The sequence below is a fragment of the Primulina eburnea genome, chromosome 3 (genome assembly GCF_022965805.1).
Source record: "Primulina eburnea isolate SZY01 chromosome 3, ASM2296580v1, whole genome shotgun sequence".
Classification (NCBI taxonomy): domain Eukaryota; kingdom Viridiplantae; phylum Streptophyta; class Magnoliopsida; order Lamiales; family Gesneriaceae; genus Primulina; species Primulina eburnea.
Genome location: NC_133103.1, coordinates 3,884,687 through 3,903,440, shown reverse-complemented (window position 1 = coordinate 3,903,440; position 18,754 = coordinate 3,884,687). Strand labels below are relative to the sequence as shown.

Genomic DNA, 18,754 nt, shown 5'->3' with positions numbered 1-18,754 from the left:
ACTGGTTTCTGTTTTTCCGACGTAATTTGCTTTGTCAATGACTTGAATTCAAGCTGGATTCACACTCACTTCCACTTATGATTGCCTTCGACGGAACAAAAGAAATCGAACGATTATTTATTGAATGACGAATGATAAGAAGTCGCGAGATTTTGATCGGTTAAATTAAGGATAAAACTTTGATTTCTACCGTTGGTTTCACTACTTGTCTCGTGTTAGAATTTGCAGATTGTATCGCAAAATCGATTGCGTCGCATATTATTTCGTTGGTTTTCCAATTTCCAATAATGTTAGAAGTTGGAAAATGATGGATAGGAAATAGAATTATGATAAGTATTAAAAAGAAGTTATTTTAGTAAAATGAAAGATACAATATATATATATATATATATATATATATAGATGTTTTTTTTTTAAAAAAATCAAAACTAATTATTAATATAAATAATCAAATTAAGTCAATTTACAGGAATATCCCAAGGGAAAATGTGATCAGAAAGCGGAGAAGGGGGGATTCAGGCGTCAATCGCCCGATGTAATGTGATGTAACAGACAGTCGTCTGGCAACGTAAGCAAATACTTCCATTCTTAAACTTCTCCAAAACCCTAACACTTAGCCGCCAATCTTTTCCTTTTCCTTTTCCTTATAATAACGCCACAGTGCTAAAATTCACTCAAGATCACACACAAGACAATTTCTTGAAAACCAGAATCCGATCGTTATTGATCAAAACAGGTTGGTTTAAACATGTCCCGTATCAAGATTTTTGTTTTTATTCATTGCCCAGTTTCTTTGGCGATGATCCATCAGCGGTATGTCGCATTGGATCTTCGTACCTAATATCATAGTATTGGTGAATGCAAGAAAAAGGGTGCATGTCTTGTTGTTTTGATCAGATTCTTAAACATCAAAATTTGAAAATTATGCATGATCCAATGTGAATTTAACATTCTGGATAAAATACAAATTTGTATAAAAATTTTGGACTTATTTCACGTTTATATGATTTGTCATTTGTTTCTAATCAATGAGTGATGCTGTTCTTTTTTTTTTCGGCTTCTATGATCAGAATATTTCATAAATTCGTATGGATTCAGAGCCATTCGCCAAGTCGGCCAGCAAGGCGCCGAGGAAGGTTTGATTATTTGAATTTACTATTTTTTCAGATATTTTGTGATCATTTCTATCTTGTCAGGATTGATTTGATTTGTTTTTTATAGGTGAAGTTTGCACCAAAAGCTCCCATCAAGAAAGAACTGAAGCCTACCCTGCCTAAAGTGTAATGGTCCTGGCTTTCATGTTTGATACTCTGATTCTTGACGTGAACTTATTCTATGTATAGTGAATTTATTATGTATTTGACAGGGAAAAGGTTGAAAGTGATATTGATGAAGCACAGGCACAGCAACTTCTACGCCGCTTACATGTATATCCGGTTCCCTTTTGTGCTTTAAATTCTATAGCAGATCAAATGTGTGTTGATTTTTCTGTGCTATATAATTCCATTGCTTTTCATTCCAGGAGTCATCTTTCAAGGAAAAGGCTAAAGTTCAGAGGAAGGGTAAGCTTGTTCCGAATATTTTCATTTGGAAATAAGCTGTTAAATCCACGAATAGTGCTAGCTCATAAAGAGAACTTCGTTCTTCAAAGAATTATATTTTTGCTAAAGTTCTACTGTTGATCGATTCTTCCGAGGTGTGATCTCGATTTTTTCTGCTGCAGTTGGGACGAGTCAGGTTGCCTTTGGTTATGGAGGTCAATCATATTCCATCAAGTCATTTGGCTCTCCTAAATTTCCTCCAAAATTTATGAAAACCAAGCAAGGCCCGTCTTCTAATGGTCAGTGATATTTCATTACCTTTTTCTTATTTTCCATTGCTTGTAATTTGGAATTCATTGTAGATCATTTGTCTTCTTGTAGGTGATGATAATACCCAAGTAGCGGAGAAAGAATACAAGGAACCTTGGGTAATAACATACTGCTGACCTCTATTGTGGGATTGAGAAATTTAGTTGAGTGGCATTAACTTTGTGTTTTCTTTTCCACTTTGTTTTTTGAGGGAGGGTTCATTTTGACTGAAATCTTGATTAATTGTGTCTGTGATTGAAGTCCTTGCGATATACTTATGTTTCTTGAGTGATAACTGCAGGATTACTACACCAATTATCCTGTAACACTTCCTTTGAGGAGGCCATATTCAGGAAATCCTGGTAAGAAGGAGAAATTTACCTGGTTTTCACATTCAATAAGTATGGTTGAAAAAAGTTCATTTGTCAAAGTGCCTTTTACCTGGTTTTTTTGCTCGTAGAGCTTCTTGATGAAGAAGAGTTTGGAGAAGTTACAGACAGGTTGCATAACGAGGAACATGAATCCAACTCCACCGTTGACTTAGGTTTAATGGTTCGTTATCTTTAAGGATGATTTGTACTAACATATTCATATGCGAGTGTTGAAATTAAATGGGCAACATGGTTTTCAGGACGATGAGCAGGAGAAGAGGATGATTTTTCTTCAGTTACCAGCTACTATGCCTATTTTGAAGCAATCGGCTAATGCAGAAGGTGAAAATCAGGACAAAAATCTTAAAAATTCAGAAAAGGGTGGAAGATCATCGCAAAAGCTTTGTGGTTTGGAAGAATTACCTGCAGGTTTAATGGGAAAAATGCTGGTATACAAAAGTGGTGCTGTAAAGTTGAAGCTCGGCGGTACACTATACGATGTAAGTATAGACCAAACCCCAATTTCTATCAAGTCCTTTTTCCATGTTTGTATGTAGCTAATCTGAAATCGAGGCTTCTTGGAATTTAGTAGCCCAAAAAACGCCATTTGGTTACTAAATGCTGATGAGAAATTTCAAATATTGAATAAATAATATAAGAAAAGTAAATTTTACCTGGATTTCAGGTATCTGCAGGTTTGGATTGTGCTTTTGGACAGGATCTTGTTGCCATCGATACAGAAAATAAACATTGCTGCAATCTTGGGGAACTCAACCAACGCGCCGTTATAACTCCCTGACATCGACTCCATCCTAGACAGTATATCTGAGTTATGACAATATTTTTTGGTTTGATACAGAAAAATTCTCTCCTATATTGAGTTTGAAACCACATTCATTTATTGTTTTTGAGAACATTCATGCGGGAAAGTGTTGTATTTTGTGCCGAGAACGATACACAGAATGGATTTCACCTACTTTGTAAGTAGGTGCACTTTTGTCCGAGTATCATCAGTGTCATGCATGTAAGAATGTGACGTGCAATATAGAAACAGTATCCGGGATCCCGAAACTTATACAATTTTTTTAAAAAAATAACTATTATATCCCACATGAAAACTGCTTTAGATTTTAGAAAACACTTAAAATTGAGATTAATAAAGTACTTTTTTAGATTATAATTTCTGAATCAAAATTTTTCGAGTCTCCCGGCACCATGATGTCCTAGATGATCGCAAAGTAGTTTGTGCATGTGTAGCATAGGTACTATATATGATATATTTTTCAGAAATACGATCGATACATCAATTTTAGTGACTAAAAATAGAATCATTTCGAAATAAAATGTATTATCTTACATGTTCTAAGCAAATTCTATATAATCTCCTAGAAAAATAAAATAACGCGAGTTTAAGGGAAAAAAAAAATAATTTATGAAATTATATTTCATGACCAACTGATGTATTTTAAAAGCTTACATATGTTGTTTGTCGTGAAAATATGCATATTTCAGTTCCTGAGCTTGAGTTCAATTTAGCTGAGTAATATATTCTAACCTCTATAATTTTTTTTTTTGCTAATATAATCTGTGGGGACCCGGACGCTAATCATCTTTGGGATTTAATTATCAATTAAGATAAAACAGGGTCAAAAAAAAAAAAAATTCGTTTTAAGATATGACTGCGGAAGATAATGGAATCTAAATACTATACATGTCTGTATAAATACATTTCAGTATTAAAGTACAACAAGCTAATCTAAGGTTCAACTAATAAAGTCCAGTAATAAAACCAAGTCTACTGTAAGTCCGGAATCACCACGCTACACTCGTTTTCTCTCATCATCATCTTGACCCTGATCCAGCCCCACCTGTTGCCATGCACACATACAAAACAAGACAACAGCCGGATAACTCCGGTGAGAATAAATCCCAGTATAAAACATGGTAAACATGTATATACATAAATTAGTTCATGAAACATGCTGTCATGAATAACATCAAAACATTAGATTTCATAAGCTATGAAATCTAATCACAACAAGCATGCACGTCAAATCAGCTAAACATGCATATAACCAATCTAAATCATAAAAACATGCTAGCACAACTGGAAGCAATAATGATGGGTCCCATGATCTAGGAGCCACGTCCATATGTGCATGTAGTCCTAATCAAATCATGTCTAGACTCGACTCAACTATAACTCTAGGGATCCCGTAATGAATAAGACGTCAATGGCTGTTACCTACTCAACCGATCGTGGTAACTGTACGTCTTATTCCTAGACTTCGGCCATGGCTGTATCGTGGTGCTACAATAGGACAATGTCTGCTCCTATGTACGATACACCGAACGTCTAGAAGTCTGACAATGACTGTCAAGACTTTCCTATCTTAACTGCAATGAATAACAATCTGTAAACAAAGCATAATCATATTCATAACTGAATATCACCGTTATTTTACATGCTTGAATCCAATTCTATAATCAAAGCATAATCAGGTAACAATATAAACAATAATCTAGTATGTGATTTTATTGGGAAACTCAAATTAATCTAATTTGAGTTATGCTTCCCGAATATCACATGAATTATACCTTTGTCGTCTCCGTCTGATGAAGACGAAGTCTCGAAGTCGAATTTGTCCATATCTGATCTGAAATGACAATAATCAATACAATGTATCAATGTATAATCCAATTCAAAATCTGTCTGGTCAATATCTGAATAAACTACAATCTGATTCATATTAACCATATCACAAGATAACAGAAACCAATACTGAATCTGATCAATCTGTACCAACTGATGTTTCGACGGCATAACAATACTGTCTCGATAACCCCGTCAGTCTAAACATCACAAATATAATACCAGACTTCGAAATCAATACTGATACAAATGATAATCTCAATAACAATACGAATCTGATATAAAATCTCAATCAAATCAACTCTGAAAATCATAACAAATACATAAACAATCTGTTCTTCAATTTGACTTCAATTATACGATGTCTACAGTAGCAGAAACACCATATCTAGATCATATTCAATTCTAACAACATCAGAAATTCAAATCTTGTCTAAACGTAATAAAACTTACGTCCTTGTGTAGCCTGCGTTGATAGGAATACAGTACCGAAGTCGGATTTCAATTTGGATAGACGGTTCGCTCGCCAATCAATTTCTAAAATCACGAACAAAGCCTTTCTCCCATTTCTCGATTTTTCCTCTGAAATCTGAAGGAAAACGAGCTCTATATATATATATATATATATATATATATATATATATATACTTACACTCACATGCAGCAAAGCACATGGCTCGTCCCTCGCGCAACACGTCTCGCGCATATGCGCGACAATCATCGGCGCATATGCGCGAGACACAAATCTGTGGCGCGTGTCTCGGCAGCATCTTCCGCGCATATGCGCGCCATCTTTCGCGCATGTGCGCCACAGCCTCTGGACGCTCCGCGCATGTGCGCGCACCCCCATCGCGCATGTGCGCGAGACTTTCTGCTCGGCACTCGTTGGCTAGCGCATATGCGCGACACACCTCCGCGCATATGCGCCCAACCTACTGGACCTCCCGCGCATATGCGCCAGCATCTTCGCGCATATGCGCCACTGGTTCTGGCCTTGTTGCGCATGTGCGCGCATTATCTCGCGCATGTGCGCGCAAGCTTCGGCCAGCTCCGCGCATGTGCGCCAATCAATACAGCGCATGTGCGCGAGGCTCTTTCTTGGCACACACATTTACACCTTTCTCATGTGTTCTAGTCCGATCCGTCCCGTCCATATTTATCGCGATTAATTCAATAAATCATTCCGGATTAATCTCCGATTACTGTAATCATATCCCAATCATTTCAGATTACGGTAATTAAATTCTCGGGCATTACATAATCTTTAATTCATGGAGGTACGCCTAAGATACGCTCTTCGCTTACTTTCTTCAGATCTATAAGGTTTGTTGGATTTTCTGCGATTAGTACTTTGTGAAGTGCGCATTTCAATTCTGTTTATTCACAGTAAAATCCTTAAATCTTTTAATTTTGTACAAATTTGATTTGCATGTGCTTTTGATCCTGTGGTTAACTTGTAATTTGATATGGATTGTTGACACAGTGGGTATAGTTGATAAGCACGAATTATATAGCGTTTTAGGGTCTTTATTTTGTCGTTTTCGTGCTTATCTGGCATGTTTTATTCCGAGTTATGCGCTTAATTCGTACTGTTATGGCAAATTGTAGGTTTGACCAAAAGAGGATGAAAGCCAAAGAAATGAAAGAAAAGTCAAACTCCGCAATGCCACGTCAAAAATGCCGGAAAAATAGCAAAAGTTGACATCCGGACCCATACACGGACCCCGTGTAAGGGTCCGTTCATCAGAAGCCAAAGGAAGACATTTACAGTATGTATACGGACCCCTTGCCGGACCTGTATCCGGGGTCCGTGTCGCTTGCATCAAGAAGAAGAAAATTACAGTATCTATACGGACCCCAGGACGGATCCCTACACGGGGTCCGTGTCCACCAATCCGGAAGAACGCTTGGGCAGAGTCTACACGGACCCATGTCCTGAGGCAGGCACGGGGTCCGTGTATTTAATATCGGAAGAAAATTTTGGCGAAGATTTGCTCGAGATTTGACCGAGAATAAAAAGAAAAAAAAAAGGAAGAAAAGGGGGTTGTCGAATATTGGAGGAGGCGGCCGACTTTTGGAGAAGAAGGGAAGATTTGCGACCCGGAAAAGACGGCGACAACGTGGGCGAAAGACAGCGCAATTTACACGCAAGATCCGCGCGCCATCATTGAGAATTTCTCTTCTTTTTAATTTCTTATTTTCAGACATGAATTCAACATTTAAATTTGATTTTAGTTTTGAATTTATGGAGTAGTTTTCCTTTATGATCGGGACCACGATAGGAACAAACGATTGATTTTTGTTATTCATTGAAGTGTTTGATTTATAAAATTGTTCTATGTTATTGATTAATGTTTGCATAAATTTCGTGCTTTTAATTTGGCCAATTATTTGCATGTTTGTTGTTTAATCTTGACTCGAAAGAGAATTGATTAAATTTAGCTTCAAAAATATTAATTAACACGCGGTTAAACCGACTAGAAATAGTATTCGGTTTCAGTGTGCGATTTTAGGCGACAGCTGTGATTCTTTCGTTGTTAAATGCGTTTTTGTTTAATTAAATTCAATTAGAAATAATTGGACTGTTAAATAAAAATAGGATTATAAATTCTAGAAACAGATTTATGATTAAATTAGGGAATTACATCGTGATATAGAATAATTTTTGGTTGAATAATTTCAGTGCTTGATATTAATTAAAAATTGTTACCGTCGTGTGTTCCCGGTCATTCTATTTAAATTTGAAAATCCCAAATTTCAAGCCTCTCTGATATTCGAATTAGCCATTAAATTTGCGTAACTTAGTTTAAAATTTATTTATTTGATATAAAAATCAAATCACTCATTATTGTTTGCCTAGATTAAATAAAATAATTAAATCTTAGTAATTAAATAATAGTCTCTGTGGGATCGATACTTGGACGTCTGTCCATTTACTATAACTTGACCTAGTCCGCTTGCTAGAATTAATCCCAACCGAATTCGTCGGTCAAGTTTTTGGCGCCGTTGCCGGGGACTATTTATTTGATATTAGGATAAATTATTTGTTTGAGACTAGGCTTTTACTCTTAGTTTAAAATTGTTTTTATTCTTTCTTTAGCATTTTAATTACCTTTGGTTATTCTACTTATTCTCTCTTGGAGCTTAAATCGTGAACTTAAATTTTTGATTTCAGGGGTTAGCTCGTGTTATATGAGCCGTGCTCAAGACGTCAGGAATCTAGTGCCACTTGATCTTGAGATTGAAAGCACTCTCCGCAGTATCCGCAGAGCCCGAAGGAACAACAACTTGACTCTGGAATTCGAATCTGAAGCAGAATCCGAAATAGACCGTAAACCAGAAGTTGAGGAAATGGCCGGAGAAGAGGATAACCGTACATTGATGGAGCTTCATCGACCAGCATTCGAAGGTTATGGGTCTAGTATAATCCGCCCTACGATTCAGGAAAATACATTCGAGCTGAAGCCAGGCATCATCCAGATGATCCAAATGCAAGTAAAGTTTGGTGGAGCGCCATCTGAAGACCCCAATGCACATCTGGAGAATTTTCTGTCAATCTGTGATACGATTAAGTGCAATGGGGTGAGTACTGATGCCATACGACTCAGACTATTTCCATTCTCCTTGCAAGGAGAAGCTATGGAGTGGCTTCGCGACCTTCCAGCTGGTTCTATCACTACTTGGGATGGGCTAGTTGAGTTCTTCATGCACAGGTATTTTCCCCCTACTAAGATTACAAAACTGCGAAATGAAATCACTTCATTTAGACAGAGAGATGGGGAATCACTGAATTCAGCATGGGCGAGGTTTAAAAAGATGTTGAGAATGTGCCCGAGACATGGTTTTTCAGTAGGCCAGCAGGTGGAGACATTTTACTATGGGGTAGATCCTTCTGTGAGATCTATGCTTGATGCGGCAGCAAATGGGAGTCTATACAGGAAAACGCCAACCGCAGCGCTCGAAATCATATCTAATATGGCCGAGAGCAATGTGGGTTGGCAAGACAACCGCAGAGAGAAGAAAGTAGGATTCCTTGAGATGGATGCTTTGACAGCGATTACAGCAAAACTTGATGGATTGACACATCAGATGTCACAGTTACAAGCGCAGAAGTCAATACCAGTCAAGTCAGTGAATCAGATCCAAGGAAATGCTGAAATAGTTGGTGGTCCATCTTGTGACATGCCATTCATGCCAGATATGCCTTTTGAGGAAATACAGTGTTTTGGAGGGGATTCAGTAAATTATTTGGGAAACCAGGGGCGTCAGTAAAACAATCCTTACAGTTTCTCGTATAATCCAGGCTGGAGGAATCATCCAAATTTCGGGTGGAGACAATCAGAAAATGCTGTTATGCCATTACAGTTTAATCCTCCACAACATCCTATGCAGCAAAAGCCTCCTCAACAACCACCTAAGCCTCCACAAGGTGCTGGACCCTCTATGCCACCCGGTTTCAAGCCACAAGATGGCAAGTCAAACCTTGAGGACATGCTTGCAAAGTACATAGCAGGGAATGAGATGAGATGGCAAAATCATGATGCCATGATGCAAAGAGTGGAGACTCAACTAGGGCAGTTAGCGACACAGATGGCTACACGAGCTCCGGGTTCACTACCTAGTGACACGGAAAAGAATCCTAAAGGTGTCAATGCAGTCACGGTGAAGTCTCCCATAAAGCAAGAGGTGGTTGATGTCGATAATTATGCGAAGGAGAAGGAGTCATCAAAGCAAGGATTCAATGACACGAAGGAGAAAGGTAAGTCCCTAAACTTGAACTCCAATGTTGATATTAATTCGCTCCCCTTCCCACAAAGAGCTAAGCAACTGCAATTGGATACTCAATTTTAAAAATTTCTTGAGATTTTCAAAAAGCTGCACATAAATATCCCATTTGCAGAAGCTTTAGCTCAAATGCCCTCATATGCAAAATTTCTTAAAGAAATCTTATCAAACAAGAGGAAATTGGTTGACTTTGAGACAGTTAAGCTTTCGGAGGAATGTTCTGCTATTTTACAAAATAAATTACCTCCAAAGCTTAAGGATCCAGATAGTTTCTCTATTCCCTGTACCATAGGAACTTCATTTTTTGCTAAAGCCTTGTGTGATTTAGGTGCAAGCATTAATTTGATGCCTTATTCATGTTTTGAGAAACTAGGAATAGGTGAAGTGAAACCAACTACAATTTCTCTACAGTTAGCTGATAGATCAATTAAATTTCCTAGGGGAGTTGTAGAGGATGTGTTGGTGAAAGTTGACAAGTTTATTTTTCCAGTGGATTTTGTTGTGTTAGACATGGAAGAGGATCGTGAGATTCCTCTAATTTTAGGAAGACCATTTTTAGCCACTGGGAAAGCTCTGATAGATGTACAAAAGGGTGAGTTGGTGTTGAGACTGAATGATGAGAGTGTCGTGTTTAATGTTTTTCAGTCCATCAAATTTCCTAATGATAAATCTGATTGTTTTAGAATTGATGCTACTGACGAGCTTGTTGAGTGCAGTTTGCAGGAATTGATCGGTGAAGATCCTTTGGAGGTTTGTTTGACTGATTCATGTTCAGGAGAGTTGGAGAATGAGGATGTTAAGGAATACATGCTTTATCTGGAAGCAGGCAGACCGATCTCGAGAACGGTAAACTCTAGGATTGGGGAACTTGGGCATGTCCCAAGACCTTTAAGGTCATCCATTGAAGAAGCCCCAATCTTAGAGATGAAACCTCTCCCTTCTCATTTGAAATATCTATTTTTGCTTGACAATGATAAACTGCCAGTAATTGTCTCATCTATTTTGACAGGTTTGGAGGAAGAAAAGCTGCTGCGAGTTCTGAGGGATAATATCAAAGCAATTGGTTGGAGCATTGCAGACATCAAGGGGATCAGTTCATCCATGTGCATGCACAAAATTCTGATGGAGGCTGACCACAAGACTTCTACCCAACCTCAAAGACGACTGAACCCAGCTATGCAAGAGGTGGTAAAGAAAGAGGTGATTAAACTACTGGACGCAGGTATTATTTACCCGATTTCTGATAGTAGGTGGGTTAGTCCAGTGCAAGTAGTTCCGAAAAAGGGTGGGATCATTGTTGTCAAGAATGAGAATAATGAATTAATCCCTACTAGAACTGTTACAGGGTGGCGTGTTTACATTGATTATAGGAAACTTAATGACGCCACCCGTAAAGACCACTTTCCCCTCCCTTTTATTGACCAAATGTTGGAAAGGTTAGCTGGGCATCCTTTTTACTGTTTCCTGGATGGTTATTCAGGTTATATGCAAATTCCTATTGACCCTGAAGATCAGGAGAAAACCACTTTTACTTGTCCTTATGGGACATTTGCATATAAACGAATGCCATTCGGTCTATGTAATGCACCAGCAACCTTCCAACGATGCATGATGGCAATTTTCCATGATATGATTGAGGATTTCATTGAAATATTTATGGACGATTTTTCTGTATTTGGCTCTTCATTCGATACTTGTTTGATTAATTTGTCTAAAGTTTTGGAGAGATGTGAGGAGTCAAATTTGGTGCTGAACTGGGAAAAATGTCACTTTATGGTGAGAGAGAGGATAGTGTTGGGGCACAAAATTTCTGAAAATGGGATTGAGGTCGATAAGGCTAAGATTGAAGTGATAGAGAAACTCCCTGCCCCAACAAACATCCGAGGAGTGCGTAGTTTTTTAGGACATGCAGGGTTCTATAGACGGTTTATCAAAAATCTTTCCTGCATTTCTAAGCCACTGACCAATTTACTGATAAAAGATGTGAAATTTGATTTTTCTGCTGAGTGTGTGCAGGCATTTCAGGTCCTGAAGGAGAAATTGATCACCGCACCAGTGATGATAGCACCTGATTGGGGGTCGCCATTTGAGGTGATGTGTGACGCAAGCGACACCGCTCTAGGGGCAGTGTTGGGCCAAAAGAGGGATAAATGTATTCATGTCATCTACTATGCTAGTATGACACTTTCCGCTGCCCAACTGAACTATGCCACTACAGAGAAGGAGCTTCTTGCCGTGGTTTTTGCTCTTGATAAGTTTAGATCGTATCTGATAGGGAGCAAAGTTGTCGTGCATACTGATCATTCAGCCTTAAAATATTTGATGGCTAAAAAGGACGCAAAGCCAAGACTAATTCGTTGGGTTCTTCTGTTGCAGGAATTTGACTTGAAGATCATCGATAGGAAGGGAACAGAGAACCAAGTTGCAGACCATCTCTCGCGATTGGAGAATCCAAGTACAGGTAATGAAATTATTCGCGATGATTTCCCAGACGAGCAACTGTTTGCGATCAACAGTCTACCATGGTATGCCGATTTTGTTAATTATCTATCAAGTAAGTTCATTCCTCCCCATTTTACATACCAGCAAAAGAAGAAATTCTTCTCAGATTTGAAGTATTATTTGTGGGAGGATCCTTATTTGTTTAGAATATGTGCAGACGGTATAATCCGTAGATGTGTTCCCCAAGAAGAGGTAAGCGAAATTTTGTGTCAATGTCATGCTGGTCCGGCTGGAGGCCACTTTGGGGCAACTAGAACTGCATCCAAAGTCCTCCAGTCCTGTTTTTATTGGCCTACTTTGTTTAAGGATGCGCATGAGTATGTTACAAAATGTTCAAATTGTCAGCGCACAGGTAATATCTCTAGAAGACATGAAATGCCTCTTAATAATATTTTGGTATGTGAGATATTTGATGTTTGGGGTATAGATTTCATGGGTCCATTCCCGGTTTCTTTTGGGAACAAGTATATTTTGGTGGCTGTAGACTATGTATCTAAGTGGGTTGAGGCGGCTGCATGCAAAACTAATGACTCTAGGGTTGTCGTTCAATTTCTTATGAAAAATATTTTCTCACGTTTTGGCACACCTAGAGCCATCATTAGCGATGGGGGTACTCATTTTTGTAATCGTCAGTTTGACAGTCTATTGGCTAAGTATGGGGTCCGACATAAGGTGGCCACACCTTACCATCCCCAAAATAGTGGCCAAGTCGAGGTTTCGAACCGAGAACTTAAACGCATTCTGGAGAAGACTGTCGGTGCTTCGAGGAAAGAATGGTCTAGGAAACTCGACGATGCACTTTGGGCTTACCGAACTGCTTTTAAAACCCCCATTGGCATGTCCCCTTTCAAATTGTTGTATGGAAAGTCATGTCACCTACCTGTCGAACTTGAGCATAAGGCTTATTGGGCTACTAAATTTCTGAATTTTGATGCTAAAGCCACAGGTGACGCGAGAGTGCTGCAGCTAAACGAATTGGATGAGTTTAGGTTGGAGGCGTACGAGAATGCCAAGCTTTACAAGGAGAAAACCAAACGCTGGCATGATCAGAACATTGTCGGTCGAGAATTTTTGGTGGGTCAACAGGTATTATTATATAATTCTCGACTGAAATTGATGCCAGGTAAGTTGCGTTCTCGGTGGTCCGGTCCTTACACCATCACGCAAGTTTTTCCATATGGGACAGTGGAGATCACTAGTGAAGCAACTGGATCTTTCAAAGTGAATGGACATAGGCTGAAGGTCTATCATGGTGGTGCCATACCCGATGAGCCGACCACAGTGGATCTGCAGGATCCCAACTGAATCAAGGGAGTACAGTCAGGCTATCGACTCTAAATTTAGCGCTTACTGGGAGGCAACCCAGTGTTTAGTTTTATTTTTCTTTCACGCTTTAGTTTATTTTATGTGCTCTAATTTACTTTCTTTTTGTTTTTTTTTCGCATTATTCGTAAGCTAATCTCAGTGTTTGGTGGTGCCGGTAATTTATTCCTTGGTGGACGGATTTATAAGGCATGGGATTCTATCAAAACAACGGATTCAGAACGTCAAATAGGCCAGGGAAGTTTCTGTACAATTCTTGCATCTTGTGTGCTTGGTTGCTTTTAAATTTTGTTGTACAGATGTCTCGAATTGTTCTTTCCTGACTTGCATTGTATGTTGGGTCTAGAGTGCATAGGGATTTATGTGAAAATTTGAAAATTTCGATTCTTATACAGTAGGTCCACGGACCAGTTTCCGGACCCCTCCACGGGGTCCGTGTTCCCCACTTCCAGAAAAGCCGAAATCCAGTAGGTCCACGGACCCTACTCCGGACCCCTACACGGGGTCCGTGTCTATCACTTTCAAAAGACTCGAAACTCAGTAGGTCCACGGACCTATACACGGACCCAACCACGGGGTCCGTGTCTCTTATTTTCGGGACTTCTCAGATTAAAATCGCGCACACTCTCCTTCAAAATCCCTAAATCCCCAAACGCTTTCCCGGCGATCTCTCACACCACCACTCACGCCGCCGCACTACTACCGCACCAGTACACCACCACTCGCCCCCACCTCCCGTCGCCGCCGCATACTCCACCCTAGCACAACCGTCGTTCACCGCAGCACCACCTGCTGTCACCGCTCACCGCCGGAACACCCCCCTCAGCCGTACTCCGACTTCTGCCACCTCATTACACCGCCCAACGTGAGTTATTGCAAAATTTTTTCAGTTTAAGCAGTTAGGGGTTTGGATTTCTATTGTGGGCGTTGATTGTTGCGAATCAATTGTTCGTGGTTTTGATTGTTACTACTGTTAGTGAGTTCTCCGGGTTGATTCGTTGTTATTGAGCATCTTGGTTGTGAGTTGATTGGCCGTGGGTATTGGTACTGCATTGTTTTGAGCTTAGCGTGATTTGGTTCTTATCATTGCTTGGGGATCACCGGGATTGATTCGTTTTGGTTGTAGTATTAGATTGGTGTCCTTTGTGTATCGGGTTCTTGGTGTTTCATTGTTGGATTTATTGTGCTTGCATTGTTGGAGTGAATTGATAATGCCTCCTCGCAAGCTGACTGGTAAGCGCGCTCGAACCGGTGCCTCTTCTTCCTCTGGGTCAGCCAGGAGATCATTTGATACTTCCAAATTCACATCCTTCGAAAATTTTGAATGGTACTCGGCACTTCACGGGAATTCTGTCATTGTGGAGCGATCTATTCACCCACGTATCGATGCCGAAGTGCCACTGCGGGCGGAATTTGATAAGTTTGGTTGGGGTCCCCTCTTAGACATCTCCGGGCCATACTACCCTGATCTGGTGTGGCAGTTTTATGCGAATTTTGAAGAGAAAGACATAACAGGGTTGACATCGATCCGTACTTACGTCAAGGGCGTTCCCATCAACATTTCTAGTGATTATCTGGCCTCGATTTTGGGAGTCCCCAATGATGGCCCTTGGGTGGAGTTCAACCAGATCGATTTTTTCCACTCCGACAGCACGTACAGAATCCCACAGGCACGGGACTGCCTCGACTACGATACGACCCCAACCGGGTCACGCTCCAGCACCCTCCCGACGTCCATCCCACTACTGGACCGTTTGATCTGTTATTTCACTGGGGCCAACATCATTCCGAGGAAGGCAGGCAACAATGAGGTCCGTCACATGGATCTGTACATCATAGATAAGATGTTGAATGGATTGGGGGCCATTCCTGCTATTCCGGTGGCGTCGATTATCGTCTCACATATGCGTTCCGTCGCCCACATTGACCCCACAAAGAATAAGAGGCCGTATGCCCCGTTTCCCATCATCATAGCTCGGATTTTAGCGGCTCATGGCGTCGACTTCACTGGCGAGACATCATTCACGCCTACCTCTACCCAGATGCTCACTGCTCAGGCCATGCAGGGCATGTTCTTCATTTTTCGACAGGGAGCGTGGTATCGTAATCCTGGGAGTCGACACATCAGTCATCATCCCCGGGACCCACCGGTGCCTCCCCCTGCCATTGCTGACCGGGCCTGGGAACCTCGTATGGAGGAAGAAGCGGCTATGGATGCCCGCACTGGCCCACAGGATTATGCGCCCCCACGACAGCGTGCACCGAGAGGTATCCGTCCGGTCTTCTCGGCCATTTTTGATTGTATGGACGACATTCGCACCCGTTTGGCTCGGCTCGAGCAACAGTCCCCCGACGCCTCTGCACCACCTTGGGACAGATCTACACTGGATGCCTTAGATGACTTAGAGCTGGGGTCAGACGATGAGGCGTAGCTTTATTTTGGACTTTGTGGAGGATTGTATTCGTTTTGTTTCACTTAGACATTTCGTTCGTTGTTATTGATGTTTTGGGACATGCTATTTATGTTTATTATCTTTTGGATTTTATTGGAGCGCTTGTGTGTTATTGTCTTTTCCTTTTTACGTTTCCTGGTGTACTCGATGTCGTTTTTTTTTTTCAGGAGTTGCTGATTTGTCTCACATTTTCACCACCGACTCGACATTTGTCCAGGGAAGTGTTTTCTTTCATTTGATATAACTATCTTTATCGTTTTTTTTACGTTGCGTTACACTGAGGGCAGTGTCGTTGTCAAAGTGTGGGGGTGAGTCATTTTTGTTACACATCGTTGCACAACACTTAACAGCACTTTTCACGTAGGATGAGATTATTTTTAGACAACGAACTCCTGTTTCACTTGATATTCTGATTAATTTGTTAGATTTTGGATCACCCGGGAAATCGTTTCACGCCTAGTATTGAATGAGAGGAGTCGTAGTTTCAAGGAGAGAGTCAGACATTAACTAGTTCTGTATCAACATTTCATTCTATGCACGTGGTCAGATTTTTGCTCATTAATAGTAAATCGGTGAAAGGTGAAAAAAAAAAAAAAAAAAAAAGAGATTCGAATAACGAACCCTAGAACTTGTCTGATTAGTCCTCGAAGCGAAAATACGAACGATGGTGGCTTAGGGATGATTTAGGTGATCTTTGGACCGTTTGAGCCTTTCAAGCCTGACCGACACATCATTCATTGCCCCTAGCGACCCTTTTTGAGCCTACAAAAATCGAATGGTGTGTGTCTATGACACACGATTAGCCTCCATTCGTAATTTATTCAAAGTCCTACATCAACTACCTGGAATTTAGCCTATACACTTTTCTCTACCCACTTGTGAGAGAAATAAACTTCCTGTACACATTGAAATGGTTGAAATACCCCAATGGGTTGAAGAAATATGTGTGAAGGAGTCAATGAATCTTTATTCATGAAAAAGAGAGAAACAAAAAGAAAAGAAAAGGGAAGAAAAGGGAAGAAAGTGTGTAGTATTGAAAACACCCGAAAAATCTGTGGGTGAAAGTTGATGGACAATGAGAAAGACAGGAAACGACAGGGCTCTAAAAATGATGAAAATGCAGTAGTTGGTGTGAGTCAAAAGTTAAGTGAATGTGCGACAGGATTAATTTTTTTTTTTATGTTCTCTCACTTTTGATTCCCACGCCTTCTTTTGTAGCCGTGAACCGTGGCCTTACGTTATAAGCTTAAAAAGACCTATTAACCTAGTCATCGTCGTTCAACATTTAGTAGAGAGGGGTATGAAAGTCAAGCATATGGGGCGGTTCGATTACAAACAAAAAGAAGTGATCCTAAAATCACGAACAAAGCCTTTCTCCCATTTCTCGATTTTTCCTCTGAAATCTGAAGGAAAACGAGCTCTATATATATATATATATATATATATATATATATATATATATACTTACACTCACATGCAGCAAAGCACATGGCTCGTCCCTCGCGCAACACGTCTCGCGCATATGCGCGACAATCATCGGCGCATATGCGCGAGACACAAATCTGTGGCGCGTGTCTCGGCAGCATCTTCCGCGCATATGCGCGCCATCTTTCGCGCATGTGCGCCACAGCCTCTGGACGCTCCGCGCATGTGCGCGCACCCCCATCGCGCATGTGCGCGAGACTTTCTGCTCGGCACTCGTTGGCTAGCGCATATGCGCGACACACCTCCGCGCATATGCGCCCAACCTACTGGACCTCCCGCGCATATGCGCCAGCATCTTCGCGCATATGCGCCACTGGTTCTGGCCTTGTTGCGCATGTGCGCGCATTATCTCGCGCATGTGCGCGCAAGCTTCGGCCAGCTCCGCGCATGTGCGCCAATCCATACAGCGCATGTGCGCGAGGCTCTTTCTTGGCACACACATTTACACCTTTCTCATGTGTTCTAGTCCGATCCGTCCCGTCCATATTTATCGCGATTAATTCAATAAATCATTCCGGATTAATCTCCGATTACTGTAATCATATCCCAATCATTTCAGATTACGGTAATTAAATTCTCGGGCATTACATAATCTTTAATTCATGGAGGTACGCCTAAGATACGCTCTTCGCTTACTTTCTTCAGATCTATAAGGTTTGTTGGATTTTCTGCGATTAGTACTTTGTGAAGTGCGCATTTCAATTCTGTTTATTCACAGTAAAATCCTTAAATCTTTTAATTTTGTACAAATTTGATTTGCATGTGCTTTTGATCCTGTGGTTAACTTGTAATTTGATATGGATTGTTGACACAGTGGGTATAGTTGATAAGCACGAATTATATAGCGTTTTAGGGTCTTTATTTTGTCGTTTTCGTGCTTATCTGGCATGTTTTATTCCGAGTTATGCGCTTAATTCGTACTGTTATGGCAAATTGTAGGTTTGACCAAAAGAGGATGAAAGCCAAAGAAATGAAAGAAAAGTCAAACTCCGCAATGCCACGTCAAAAATGCCGGAAAAATAGCAAAAGTTGACATCCGGACCCATACACGGACCCCGTGTAAGGGTCCGTTCATCAGAAGCCAAAGGAAGACATTTACAGTATGTATACGGACCCCTTGCCGGACCTGTATCCGGGGTCCGTGTCGCTTGCATCAAGAAGAAGAAAATTACAGTATCTATACGGACCCCAGGACGGATCCCTACACGGGGTCCGTGTCCACCAATCCGGAAGAACGCTTGGGCAGAGTCTACACGGACCCATGTCCTGAGGCAGGCACGGGGTCCGTGTATTTAATATCGGAAGAAAATTTTGGCGAAGATTTGCTCGAGA

General features: G+C 40.7%; 2 protein-coding genes across 3 annotated transcripts; both read left to right on the top strand.

Moving 5' to 3' along the window:
• The first annotated feature begins 477 nt into the window (after positions 1 to 477).
• LOC140828035 (uncharacterized) lies at positions 478 to 3,228 on the top strand. Of its 2 annotated transcripts, none has more exons than XM_073191004.1 (11): positions 478 to 736; positions 1,071 to 1,136; positions 1,222 to 1,280; positions 1,367 to 1,427; positions 1,523 to 1,562; positions 1,724 to 1,840; positions 1,923 to 1,969; positions 2,152 to 2,212; positions 2,311 to 2,402; positions 2,482 to 2,721; positions 2,917 to 3,228. In XM_073191004.1, the coding sequence occupies exons 2-11, from the start codon at positions 1,089 to 1,091 to the stop codon at positions 3,010 to 3,012; spliced, it is 861 nt and encodes a 286-aa protein (XP_073047105.1). In that variant the 5' UTR covers positions 478 to 736; positions 1,071 to 1,088; the 3' UTR covers positions 3,013 to 3,228. The 2 variants fall into 2 exon arrangements, with proteins under 2 accessions (XP_073047105.1, XP_073047104.1); XM_073191003.1 differs by having other exon boundaries at positions 481 to 736; positions 2,907 to 3,228.
• A 4,838-nt stretch (positions 3,229 to 8,066) lies between these two features.
• LOC140828653 (uncharacterized) lies at positions 8,067 to 13,466 on the top strand. Its single transcript, XM_073191586.1, has 4 exons — positions 8,067 to 9,096; positions 9,178 to 9,633; positions 9,952 to 10,881; positions 11,377 to 13,466. The coding sequence occupies exons 1-4, from the start codon at positions 8,067 to 8,069 to the stop codon at positions 13,464 to 13,466; spliced, it is 4,506 nt and encodes a 1,501-aa protein (XP_073047687.1).
• Positions 13,467 to 18,754: the final 5,288 nt, after the last annotated feature.